This window comes from Pristiophorus japonicus, chromosome 8, assembly GCF_044704955.1.
Source record: "Pristiophorus japonicus isolate sPriJap1 chromosome 8, sPriJap1.hap1, whole genome shotgun sequence".
Classification (NCBI taxonomy): domain Eukaryota; kingdom Metazoa; phylum Chordata; class Chondrichthyes; family Pristiophoridae; genus Pristiophorus; species Pristiophorus japonicus.
The window spans coordinates 18,209,384-18,222,302 of record NC_091984.1 but is presented as its reverse complement, the minus strand read 5'-3'; the positions used below and the strand labels follow the sequence as shown (position 1 = coordinate 18,222,302).

At 43.4% G+C, this 12,919-nt stretch overlaps 1 protein-coding gene across 1 annotated transcript in view; it reads right to left on the bottom strand.

The window, feature by feature from the left end:
- Window positions 1-12,919, bottom strand: part of usp33 (ubiquitin specific peptidase 33) — a 99,812-nt gene that overhangs the window by 6,414 nt on the left and 80,479 nt on the right. The window contains exons 22-23 of the mRNA XM_070886538.1: window positions 9,778-9,880; window positions 8,299-8,367 (exon numbers count right to left, since the gene is read on the bottom strand). Coding sequence (XP_070742639.1) covers window positions 8,299-8,367; window positions 9,778-9,880 — 172 coding nt within the window. The remainder of the gene's footprint in view (window positions 1-8,298; window positions 8,368-9,777; window positions 9,881-12,919) is intronic.

The window sequence follows — 12,919 nt, the reverse complement described above, 5'->3', positions numbered from 1 at the left end:
GGACACCCTGGAGCACGAGGCAGATATATCGCGATTCAGTATGGTGGCCTGGGATTAACACTCGCATCGAAGAGTTTGTGTCTCACTGTAAAACATACAGTCTGAGCGAAAAGGCCACAAACATCCGACCAGCGCCAATGAAGCCCATTCCATGGCCACAAAGACCATGGCAAGAACTTCAGTTGGATATCTTCGGTCCAGTTGAAGCAGCTCAACAAGACCAGCGTTTCCTTGCTGTAGTACATTACCTGCATTCCAAATGGCCAGAAATTGCTACAAGATCAGTGAGCTCATCAACGATCGTCACTATTCTGCAGCGTTATGTTCACGAGTGGGGCCTTCCAGAGGTCAATCACTGACAATGGACCACAGTTTGTGTCCGACCAGTTCGCCGATTTCCTCATTCGCCATGCTATCGAGCATCGCCTTACTGCTTGGTGCGATCTTCAAAGCAACGGAGGTGCTGGCTGCTGGACATTCGCAAACCCTCAAGCAAACCTAGCGTGAAGAGATCAGCAGGATGGAAGAGGCACCGCCCGTTTCCCAAACAAAACCTAGAGCAAACACCGCAAGCTCCACGTCGGTCTCAGCGTATCAGAACACGACCTGGCTATCTCACGGACTTTGTCTGTACATAGATTGGTTTTAAAAAAGGGGGTAAATATGTTGTGTTCATACTCTATTTATTTGTTACAGCTCACCGGATGGGCATTAGGACCCTGCGGGAGCTATTCACAATTGCTGTACTCATGCTGCTTCATGCCGGTTTGGAACTCCATTTTGGGTTGTATAAAAGCACAGTTAAGTCAAGTTACTCCTGGCCCAGTTCGTCAGTTATTTATGTGTACACAACAGCCAGGTCAGTCCGTCCATGGCTCTGGACTCCCTGAAAATCAGTCAGACCTTCGCCATGGACATACCAGTTAAATCAAGTTTATGTGGACAAGTTTACATGTTAAATCATAATTTCTGTATTTACCAGGCATGTACAAACCTCCTACATTACAACACTTAAAAGTATTTAACTGGCTGTAAAGCGCTTTGAGACGTCGTGAGGTGATGAAAGGTACTATATAAATACAAGTCTTTCTTTCTTGGGGCTTTTGACTAATCTAACTACGTAGACCTCACCCGTACACACTTTCAATCCCTATTTGCTGCTGAGTTAGTTGATCTGTTGGCATATTACTGCGTTCACATCCTGTATCACGTTGCTAGGAAGAGCGCGGAAAATAAACAAATCCTAGCCTTTGAAACCATAATTAGGTCTGATCTGCCAAAAGCCATACAATTCTTGCTGTTCGATCTAAACACCTGTGGCTGGTAAAGGTATCTGGACTGCTCCAAGAGGCAGGCTGGGTGACAGGTGTTATATCCAAAGTCACTTAATATTAACTCCCAAATGGCCTCAGCTCCAACTGATTTTGTTTTTGTCTCCCTGTATGCATTTAGCTGTCAGCCTTGGCTCAGTGGTGGGACTCTCGCATCAGAGTTAGAAGAGCAAGGATAGGATGCTCTACAGTGTAGTCCATACCTGCAATGTACAGACATACGAACGGTGATTTCAGGCCTTCATTTTAAGATGGGAGCAGTATCAAAAGGGATGCACGAGATTTTTTTCTAACCACCAAAAACAAATCTTTTCTACTTTACAAAAGGAAGCTTTTCAGGAGGTATTTGATTTGAAGATATGATTTAAAAAAAACTAAACTTCAATGTAATAAGCCAAACAACAATTCTATCAAGAGCATCCGGACCAGAGGGCTAACTCCAATCAGCCACCTATAACAGTTGGTGTAATACGACCAGAGGAGCTGCATTGAAGTGGCCGGGAGAACGAGGACTTTAATGGTCAGGAAGGTTACAGAGATGACCTCCGTCCTCAACCAACATTTTCTATAACATGGAGAGATGAGTGAAAAAGGAGGGAAGGGATAGAGGAACCTTGAAGAGAGATAGAATAAATCAAGAGTGGTGAGAGGCCGTAGTTCGGGAGGCGAGCGGCCTACAAGAGGCCCGTCAGTGAGCAGCGGGAGTTCGAGAGAGGCGGGAGTTCGGGAAGCGGGCGGCCTACAAGAGGCCAGTCAGTGAGCAGCGGGAGTTCGTGAGAAACGGGAGTTTGGGAAGCGGGCGGCCTACAAGAGGCCAGTCAGTGAGCAGCGGGAGTTCGTGAGAAACGAGAGTTTGGGAAGCGGGCGGCCTACAAGAGGCCCGTCAGTGAGCAGCGGGAGTTCGAGAGAGGCGGGAGTTCGGGAAGCGGGCGGCCTACAAGAGGCCAGCTGGTGCAGCTGCAGGAGGGCAAGAAGGCAAAAAAGTAGAAAGAAAGCGAAAGGTGACGTCACAGCCAAGGGGTAAGTGGTTGGCAAGTAGTTTTTCTTTTCTATATCAGTAAGTAACCTTTTAGCCTTGTTGTTACCAAGTTAAGTTTATCTAAGGGTTAAGACATAGCAGGACAGCTCGGACACATGTTATGCTCCTCCTGTACTATGTGGGAAGTCGGACGCTTCCGGTGTCCCTGACGACGTGTGCGGGAAGTGTATCCAGCTGCAGCTCCTGACGGACTGCATTGCGGCGCTGGAGCTGCGGGTGGATTCACTCTGGAGCATGCACGATGCTGAGAATAACACGTTTAGTGAGTTGGTCTTACTGCAGGAAAAGGGTACACAACCAGATAGGGAATGGATAACCAACAGGAAGAGCAGTGCAAGGAAGGTAGTGCAGGAGTCCCTTGCGGTCATCCCCCTGCAAAACAGATACACCGCTTTGGGTACTGTTGAGGGGGATGACTCACCAAGGGAGGGCAGCAGCAGCCAAGTTCATTGATCCATGGGTGGCTCTGCTGCACAGGAGGGCAGGAAAGAGAGTGGGAGAGCTATAGTCATAGGGGATTCAATAGTAAGGGGAATAGATAGACGTTTCTGCGTCTGAAACCGAGACTCCAGGATGGTATGTTGCCTCCCTGGTGCAAGGGTCAAGGATGTCTCTGAGCGGGTGCAGGGCATTCTGAAAAGGGAGGGTGAACAGCCAGTTGTCGTGGTGCATATAGGTATCAACGATATAGGTAAAAAAAGGGATGAGGTCCTACAAGACGAATTTAGGGAGCTAGGAGCTAAATTAAAAAGTAGGACCTCAAAAGTAGTAATCTCGGGATTGCTACCAGTGCCACGTGCTAGTCAGAGTAGGAATCGCAGGACAGCTCAGATGAATACGTGGCTTTAGGAGTGGTGCAGCAGGGAGGGATTCAAATTCCTGGGACATTGGAACCGGTTCTGGGGGAGGTGGGACCAGTACAAACCGGACGGTCTGCACCTGGGCAGGACCGGAACCAATGTTCTAGGGGGAGTGTTTGCTAGTGCTGTTGGGGAGGAGTTAAACTAATATGGCAGGGGGATGGGAACATATGCAGGGAGACAGGGAAGTAGAATGGGGGCAGGAGCAAAAGATAGAAAGAAGAAAAGTAAAAGTGGAAGGCAGAGAGACCTAAGGCAGAAAGCAAAAAGGGACACAGTACACCAAAATTTTAAACGGGCAAAGTGTGTTAAGAAAGACAAGCCTGAAGGCTCTGTGCCTCAATGCGAGGAGTATTCGGAATAAGGTGGACGAATTAACTGCGTCGATAGCAGTTAATGGGTATGATGTAATTGGCATCACGGAGACATGGCTCCAGGGTGACCAAGGCTGGGAACTCAACATCCAGGGGTATTCAACATTTAAGAAGGATTGACAGAAAGGAAATGGAGGCGGGATGGCATTGCTGGTGAAAGAGGAAATTAATACAATAGTAAGAAAGGACATTAGCTTGGATGATGTGGAATCGGTATGGGTGGAGCTGCGGAATACCAAGGGGCAGAAAACACTAGTGGGAGTTGTGTACAGACCACCAAACAGTAGTAGTAAGGTTGGGGACAGCATCAAACAAGAAATAAGGGATGCATGCAATAAAGGTACAGCAGTTATCATGGGTGACTTTAATCTACATATTGATTGGGCGAACCAAACTGGTAGCAATGTGGTGGAGGAGGATTTCCTGGAGTGTATTAGAGATGCTTTTCTAGACCAATATGTCGAGGAACCAACCAGGGAGCTGGCCATCCTAGACTGGGTGATGTGTAATGAGAGGGGACTATTTAGCAATCTTGTGTGAGACCCCCCTTGGGGAAGAGTGACCATAACATGGTAGAATTCTTTATTAGGATGGAGAGTGACACAGTTAATTCAGAAACTAGGTTTGAGGTTTGAGGCGTGAATTGGCTAGAGTAGACTGGCAAATGATACTTAAAGGGTTGACGGTGGATAGGCAATGGCAAACATTTAAAGATCACATGGGTGAACTTCAACAATTGTACATCCCTGTCTGGAGTAAAAAATAAAACGGGGCAGGTGGCTCAACCGTGGCTAACAAGGGAAATTAAGGATAGTGTTAAATCCAAGGAAGAGGCATATAAATTGGCCAGAAAAAGCAGCAAACCTGAGGACTGGGAGAAATTTAGAATTCAGCAGAGGAGGACAAAGGGTTTAATTAAGAGGGGGAAGATCGAGTATGAAAAGAAGCTTGCCAGGAACATAAAAACTGACTGCAAAAGCTTCTGTAGTTGTGTGAAGAGAAAAAGATTAGTGAAGACAAAAATAGGTCCTTTGCAGTCGGATTCAGGTGAATTTATAATGGGGAACAAAGAAATGGCAGACCAATTGAACAAATACTTTGGTTCTGTCTTCACGAAGGAAGACACAAATAACCTTCCGAAAGTACTAGGGGACCAAGGGTCTAGTGAGGAGGAGGAACTGAAGGATATCCTTATTAGGCGGGAAATTGTTAGGGAAATTGATGGGACTGAAGGCCGATAAATCCCCGGGGCCTGATAGTCTGCATCCCAGAGTACTTGGGGAAGTGGCCCTAGAAATAGTGGATGCATTGGTGATCATTTTCCAACAGTCTATTGACTCGGGATCAGTTCCTATGGACTGGAGGGTAGCTAATGTAACACCACTTTTTAAAAAGGGGAGAGAGAGAAAACGGGTAATTATAGACCGGTTAGCTTGACATCAGTGGTGGGGAAAATGTTGGAATCAATTATTAAGGATGAATTACCAGCGTATTGGAAAGCAGTGACAGGATCGGTCCAAGTCGGCATGGATTTATGAAGGGGAAATCAGGCTTGACAAATCTTCTGGAATTTTTTTGAGGATGGAACTAGTAGAGTAGACAAGGGAGAACCAGTGGATGTGGTATATTTGGACTTTCAAAAGGCTTTTGACAAGGTGCCACACAAGAGATTGGTGTGCAAAATCAAAGCACATGGTATTGGAGGTAATATGCTGATGTGGATAGAGAACTGGTTGGCAGACAGGAAGCAGAGTCGGGATAAACGGATCCTTTTCAGACTAGCAGGCAGTGACTAGTGGACTGCCGCAGGGCTCAGTGCTGGGACCTCATCTCTTTACAATATACATCAATGATTTGGATGAAGGAACTGAGTGTAATATCTCCAAGTTTGCAGATGACACAAAACTGGTTGGTGGTGTGAGCTGTGAGGGGGACGCTAAGAGGCTGCAGGATGACTTAGACAGATTAGGTGAGTGGGCAAATGCATGGCAGATGCAGTATAATGTGCATAAATGTGAGGTTATCCACTTTAGGGGCAAAAACGCAAAGACAGATTATCTGAATGGTGGCAGATTAGGAAAAGGGGAGGTTCAATGAGATCTGGGTATCATGGTTCATCAGTAATTGAAAGTTGGTATTCAGGTGCAGCAGGCAGTAAATGGTATGTTGGCCTTCATAGCTAGGGGATTTGAGTATAGGAGCAGGGAGGTCTTACTGCAGTTGTACAGGGCCTTGGTGAGGCCTCACCTGGAAGATTGTGTTCAATTTTGGTCTCCTAATCTGAGAAAGGATGTTCTTGCTATTGAGGGAGTGCAGCGAAGATTCACCAGACTGATTCCAGGGATGGCCGGACTGACATATAAGGAGAGACTGATCAACTGGGCCTTTATACATTGGAGTTTAGAAGGATCAGAGGGGATCTCATAGAAACATAAAAGATTCTTACGGGACAGGACAGATTAGAAGCGGGTAGATTGTTCTCTATGTTGGGGAAGTCCAGAACCAGGGGACACAGTCTTAGGATAAGGGGTAGGCCATTTAGGACTGAGATGAGGAGAAACTTCTTCACTCAGAGCGTTGTTAACCTGTGGAATTCCCTGCCGCAGAGAGTGGTTGATGCCAGTTCATTGGATATATTCAAGAGGGAGTTAGATATGGCCCTTACGGCTAAAGGGATCAAGGGGTATGGAGAGAAAGCAGGAAAAGGGTACTGAGGGAATGATCAGCCATGATCTTATCGAATGGCGGTGCAGGCTCGAAGGGCCGAATCGCCTACTCCTGCACCTATTTTCTATGTAACTCCAAACTCGCAAGATTGTCATTTGTCTTTCATTACTGAAGATTAATAATGTCTGGATAATTACGTTACGGAAAAATATTTAGTGAAGAATCTCCAACATGAGCCCAGTCCTGAATCTTGGTCCAACGTGTGCCACTCTATTGAATGGGGAGCACTATTGATGAGATTCAGCGCTAAGTGACCAAGTTGTTTTGACAAAAGGTCTGAGCAATGTCCCATCTTGTGGGCAAAGTTCACCACTTGCGGTGTTATAGATGGACTGCTTGGCTGTGGGAAAAGTTCGGGAATCACTAGCATGACTAACTGATGGCACTTCGATAGTTGAAACACTAAGACCCATGCACTTTGGGAGATTTTTGCCTCAGCCCACTTGGAAAATGAGTCAACAGATGAGAAATGAACACAGATGCAATCTGTATTTGTATTGAGCTCATGGGTAGGAGGATATCTCAGTGGTCTACAAAGAGGAGCAAAGGAAGTAGACAGCATAACTCTCAGTACCACTATAATGCATAGTCAACCTACAGCACCTGGGAAAAAACATTGTACAAGACTTTTTAGTCAAAATTCCTTGGCTCTGCATGCATGAAGGAGGCCACTTCTGTAAGGCCTAGAAGGGGATCTCTTGGTGGTACCAAGACTGGAGGTATTCAAAAAAAGGCAGTTGAGTTTTCTTGCGATTAGAATTATAGAATTTACTGCAGTAACAGGCTATTCAGCACAGCTGGTCCATGCTCCACACAAATCTCCTCACATTCCTCTTCAATCGAACCGTTTCACGGTAACACTCCTCCTTTCTCCCTCATGTGTTTATCTAGCTTCCTCTCAGCTATTCCAGCTTCCTGTTTCTCCCTCAAGACAAAGGCTACAATTCCCACAGCTTTGAATGGAAACTCAAATAAGTAGTCCTCTCGAAGGCGGACTCGCTCATCAATACAGCGACTGATGGCATTCACCCTCAAATGGAAACTCGGTTGTACATAATTTATTAAAATATACACAGCAGCTCACCCTACGCACGCATCAGGTTTCAAAAGATTTCATTAGTACCCTTGGACTCATTTGTGGGACTGAGATCATTTTTGGCCATTCACAGAGGTCCCAAAATTAAGCAACAATCTTTAAGGTGGGGGGGTGGTGGGGGGGAGAAAGAGGAAGAGGTGCTAGGTATAGATTGGATTTAAGGTGTGTTTCCCCACTGAATGTTTGAGTTGGTTTGGTGATATTGAACAATAATCAATAGGACAAATAATTTATCACTCAAATCCAGATAGTGTTTCTAAGACTTTTCAAATACAAAACTGCGGCCCTCAAGACATTTGCAGGGTTTGTCACGGGATATCTCATTGCCCAAAACTACTTTCCCCAACAATAAATGGAACATAGATACCCTCATAGAATTTACAGCACAGAAACAGACCAATTGACCCAACAGGTCTATGCTGGCATTTATACTCTGCACATCCTGCCACCATACTTCATTTAACCCCATCAACACAACCTTCTACTCTTCTCCTTCATGTATTTGTGGCCCCTAGTTTTAGAGTCCACCCTAAGTGGAAACATCTTCTGTGTCTATCCTATCAAACCACTTCATAATTTTAGACTTCTAAGATCAGCCCTCAGTCTTCTCTATTCTAGAGAAAAAAGCCTCAGCCCTCTAGTCAATCTTTCCCCGATAGTTATAACCTCAGTGTTCTGGTAGCATTCTTATCAATCTTTTTTGCATTTTCTCCAATGCCTCTATAAGCCTTTTTGTAATAAGATCACCAGAACTATACAGAATATTCAAAGTATGGTCTAACCAAAGTTCTATACAAGTTTAACATAACATATCTTTTCTATTCTATTGGGGGAAAAAAATACTACCATGAAATGGAGAATATGCACATACCTTGTTTTAAAGACACGTGGCTGCCCTTGCCGACACCTATCTTGGTGTTATCAATTGGGCCAGGATGCTCTAAGACATGAAAAGAATTCAAAATGAGCATTAAGTCGGGGGAGAATACTTTTAACATGTGGCATAATCTTCTATTAATTGGTCATTTATATAGGTGGCACAAGGCAGATCATATATCACTACAAATACATTTTGTAAACAATGTATTTTGCATTTTTTTCCCATTTGAATGGTAGCTTATTAAAACAGAAATAGAACAATTTTTAAAAATCAAAGACTCAATAGAGGCCCCACAGTATTGCATTCCATCATCTTTATATTTAACTACTTCATATGACTGTGGTCGGCAAGTCCTGTCATAATTAAACATCCTACAGATCTCAATACCCAAGAGTCAAAAATTGATCAGAATATAGTTACAACACCACTCCAGGTATGTAAATCTGAACTTACTTTATAAGCACGTCACGATTAACTGTTTTATGAAATTATACAGTGTTTATTTTACATTTGGTTTCCATGATTTTACAATTTATATTTTTTAATGTTTGTTCTGTATGTACTTTTTAAAAAAAAATTCTATTCGAGGAACTGCAAGACTAAACAGAGAAATCCAGGCATTAAACTCAGGACAAAACTTCCTTGTGCTTAAAGCTAAATTATGGGATAGAATTTGCGCTAGTGTAGCACATATGTTGTAATAAATTGAGAAATCGAGGGGCAAAGTTCGCAGAGCAGGCAGAATAAAAGGCGAGGTAAAGCAGGAAGTGGTGTAAAGGTGACATCGAGCTTGGATTTAAAAAACCTGAAGTTTGCAGGGGGTGGGAAGACATGGATGAAAGAAGTGACATCGTTTTGAGCTCCTGAGAAAGAACAAGCTGGAATACAGATGGTGCGATGAATCTGTATTTCACCAGAGTCAGGCTGTAAACACTGACTCACTTGAAATATTCAGAAGAGAATTCCTGCAATCTTCAGGCTTTTAGAACTCAGGCTTCCCAAAAATCAACCACTGTAACTTCACACACTTTTGTAATTTGTATTGCTCTGCACTGCAGCCCTTGAACTAGATCGCTCATTAATCCGATTCAGCAAGAATGGAGGGATAGAAAAAAAAAAGGAAATGCTCCAATACACTACAGCCGTGTCATGCATGCACCAGATGCACGAGTGTGAAATCTGAGCCAATTAGCATGCTTCGACCCGTGGACAGGTCAAGCATTCGGCCCCGTGAACACATCTGACATGGATGCCAAAACATGACCAGCGTTATAGCTGGCCAGATGAGCTAAGTTGCCGTTTCTTGCTCCTGCATTCTTACGCTCTTATGGCAAGTTACCCTCACAATGTTCACCCACTAGGAAAACAAATACTCGTAAAAAGCACCTCCAGATCACTGAAAATAAAAGCTGGCAAAAGAAACAATACGTTAGCCGACATTTCATGTTTGCGACATTGTGGTTGACATACCGTGTTCCTTGCCCTTGACAAATCCTTCCCATTCTCTAAACCACTGCATGCTGATGCAGTAGATAATAGAGGGCGATTCTTCTTCTTGGAAAGCTTTGTTTAACTATTTAAAAAAAAACAAAGTTGCAATTACTTTATTGGCCACACTTCAAACATGCCAAAGGCCCGCAGAAAACAGTTAATAACGCAACCGCACTGCATGTGTAAAAAGACTTGCATTTATATAGCGCCTTTCACAACCTCAGGACATCCCAAAGCGTTTTACAGCCAATTAAGTACTTTTGAAGTTTCGTCAGTGTTTTAATGTAGGACACGGGGCAGCCAATTTGCACAAAGCAAGCTCCCACAAACAGCAATGTAATAATGACCAGATAATTGTTTTTTTTTTTAGTGATGGTAGATGAGGGATAATTATTGGCCAGACCACCACGGAGAACTCCCCTGCTCCTCTTCTAAATAGTGTAATGGGATCGGTTATGTCCACCTGACGGGGTGGACAGTTTAACATCTCATCCAAAAGACCGCACCACCGACAGTGTAGCACTCCCTCAGTATTGCACTGGAGTGTCAGCCTGGATTATGCCCTCGGGACTCTGGAGTGGGACTTGAACCCAGAACCTTCGGACTCAGTGCTACCCAGAGTCACGACTACATGCGTGTACTTGCTGTAAACTGCCACACTCCGTGTTTCTTACGCTACCATCTCTGACGTGCTTCTCGTGAAAAGGAGGTGTTTTGGAGGGAGTAACAAGATAGGAAAAGGTAGACTCGGAGCAGAAAACTGTGGAGAAGTTGGAGGGAAGTGAAAATCAAGTGTTTGGAATGGAGGTGAGGGAAGAATGGGAAAGCAGAGAGAGATTTTGGGATCGACTTTGACAGGGCAGAGCTGCAGTGACAAATAGAAGCCACGGGGGAGTATGGCAGAGGACAAGCAGCAGAGCGGAGGGTGCATGGGAAGATGCACAGCTAGAGAAACATGCTCAGATATAATGGTGGTGTGGACAGCAGACAGAATTTAAAAACAAGGATGTTGAAATTGATTCAGTGGACAGAAGGAGGGAGTGGAGCTTGGGAAGGATAGAAAGTTATTGTTGAATTGGCTTCCACAGAAATAATTTGAAAATGGGGTACAACAAAAGCAGACAATTTCATTCTGCATCAGTAAGTTAACCAAAAATATTTGATGTACATTTAAATTTAATAGAAAACAGTCATCTGAAAAAATTACACATATTTAAAAGAGGCAATCTTACACTCACCACCTCCATCCTTGCACAACCCCCCTCTAACTCCCTATTAACCCTGCAAATCTATTTCAAGGACCCGGCCATCGTATGCAAATCCCTCCATTCAGTCGAAGATTACAGTTTGACCCTTTCCTTCAACATTGGGGGCTACGGACCCGTCCCTTTGAATTCTCTTAGAACCACCTATTCTTTTACATGGAGCGCCATGTATTGCCGTTAATTGCAACTTCATGAGGATAATCTATACAGTTAAAAGGAAGCAAAGTCACACTAGCAAGAGGTTGATCACAGGAAAACAAAGGCAGAACCCTTCTGGGCTGCACAGATTAGCCAGACCAGATTATCAAGGGAGCTCACTTGAGCTCAGAACTTGAAACAGAATTGAAACATTAAAATATTAGAAACATTAACTCAAAATTAACTTACCAGTCTTTCACTTTCAATGAATAAAAGTAATCTTTGGAAGTGATTTATTTAAGCTGAAAGTTATTTGAGCCTATTATATGCAAGGTGAGGGAGAGAGAGTAGGAAAGAGCATCTTAATGAACTGAGTGGGTTCATAATTTCAGATGGGGTATACTGCTGAAAGATTATCTTTGTTACTGCACACAGCTAGTTTCAGTTTTCCTACAGTTAATCATTAAAGAATGGATCAAAATACCGTGGTGCTGTTGAGCAAAGATATGCTATTAGATGGTTCACAAGCGGGTGTGAATAGGTTTAAAAATATCCAAGATATTAATGCAGGTGATATTCTTGCTGCTTTTTCCTTCCAACACAAATGAACATGATGGGACAATGTAATTTTATTGAAATTAAGATGCTTAATTTTTTGTTGTGCTAAGTTTAACTAAAGGTGTTAAGCTGATATACATGCTATGAACAGGCTCACGAAACCCAACAAAACAGAAACCAATTAACTTCAGGCGCTCAGTACAAAAGGCAATATAGTTGGGACTTTCCAAGTGAGACAAGAAAGAAAATTGCAACGGCTGGAAATCTGAAATAAAAACTAAGTGATGTAAATACACAAGACGTTTGGTATTGTCTATACATTTGACCAATTTGGAGTGAGTTGCTTCAGCCAAGGCTGTTCATGTAAATTAGAAACCATGTGAGTTCCAATACTGAGACATCGCACTTAATACTTGTCCATACCTTAGTTTTCAGCCAATATCTTACCCATTCCCAGGCTTTGCCCTGCATTTCTCTCGTAATTTTAAATAGACTTTTGGGCAGAATTTCAATCAATGTTTTTAGAAGTCAAGGTATACCATAGCATAGACTTTCCACAGTCCCATTATCTGTGGTGGCTGGCCCTTGTCTCAATTTGAATACTGCAAATTTGGTTCTGGTGTAAGTGCAGTATATAGTTATTTACCTGTTGGTATATTTTCTTCTGTAAATTTGTATCTGGCAATAAACCAGATTTGTTGTTTTAGCTTAACCGAGGCTAGGAGAACAAGGTGGGCATCCCAGGTGCCTTACATTGCAAAATAACTCAGTAAAATGGTCCGTTATTAATACTGCGGCAAACTAACCCATTCACGCCATGCTCAGAAACTATGAACACGGACTGGAGTGTTGGGACAAGAGCTCAAATCATCTTAATTGGAGGGATTCCGAAAGGGTCGACACCTAAAATATAAGACTATTTTTTCTCTCTCTTTACACATGTGGATGAACATAATGTGTATTCCAAGCAACTTCAGTGATGAGGGACTTGAGTTATGTGGAGAGACTAGAGCAGCTGTGATTGCTGTCCTTGGAGCAAAGAAGCTCAAGGGGAAATTTACTAGATGTGCTCAAAATTATGAGTGGTTTTGATAAATTAAAGAGAAACGTTTTCCACTGGCACGATGGTTGGCAGCGGACACAGATTTAAAATAATTGGC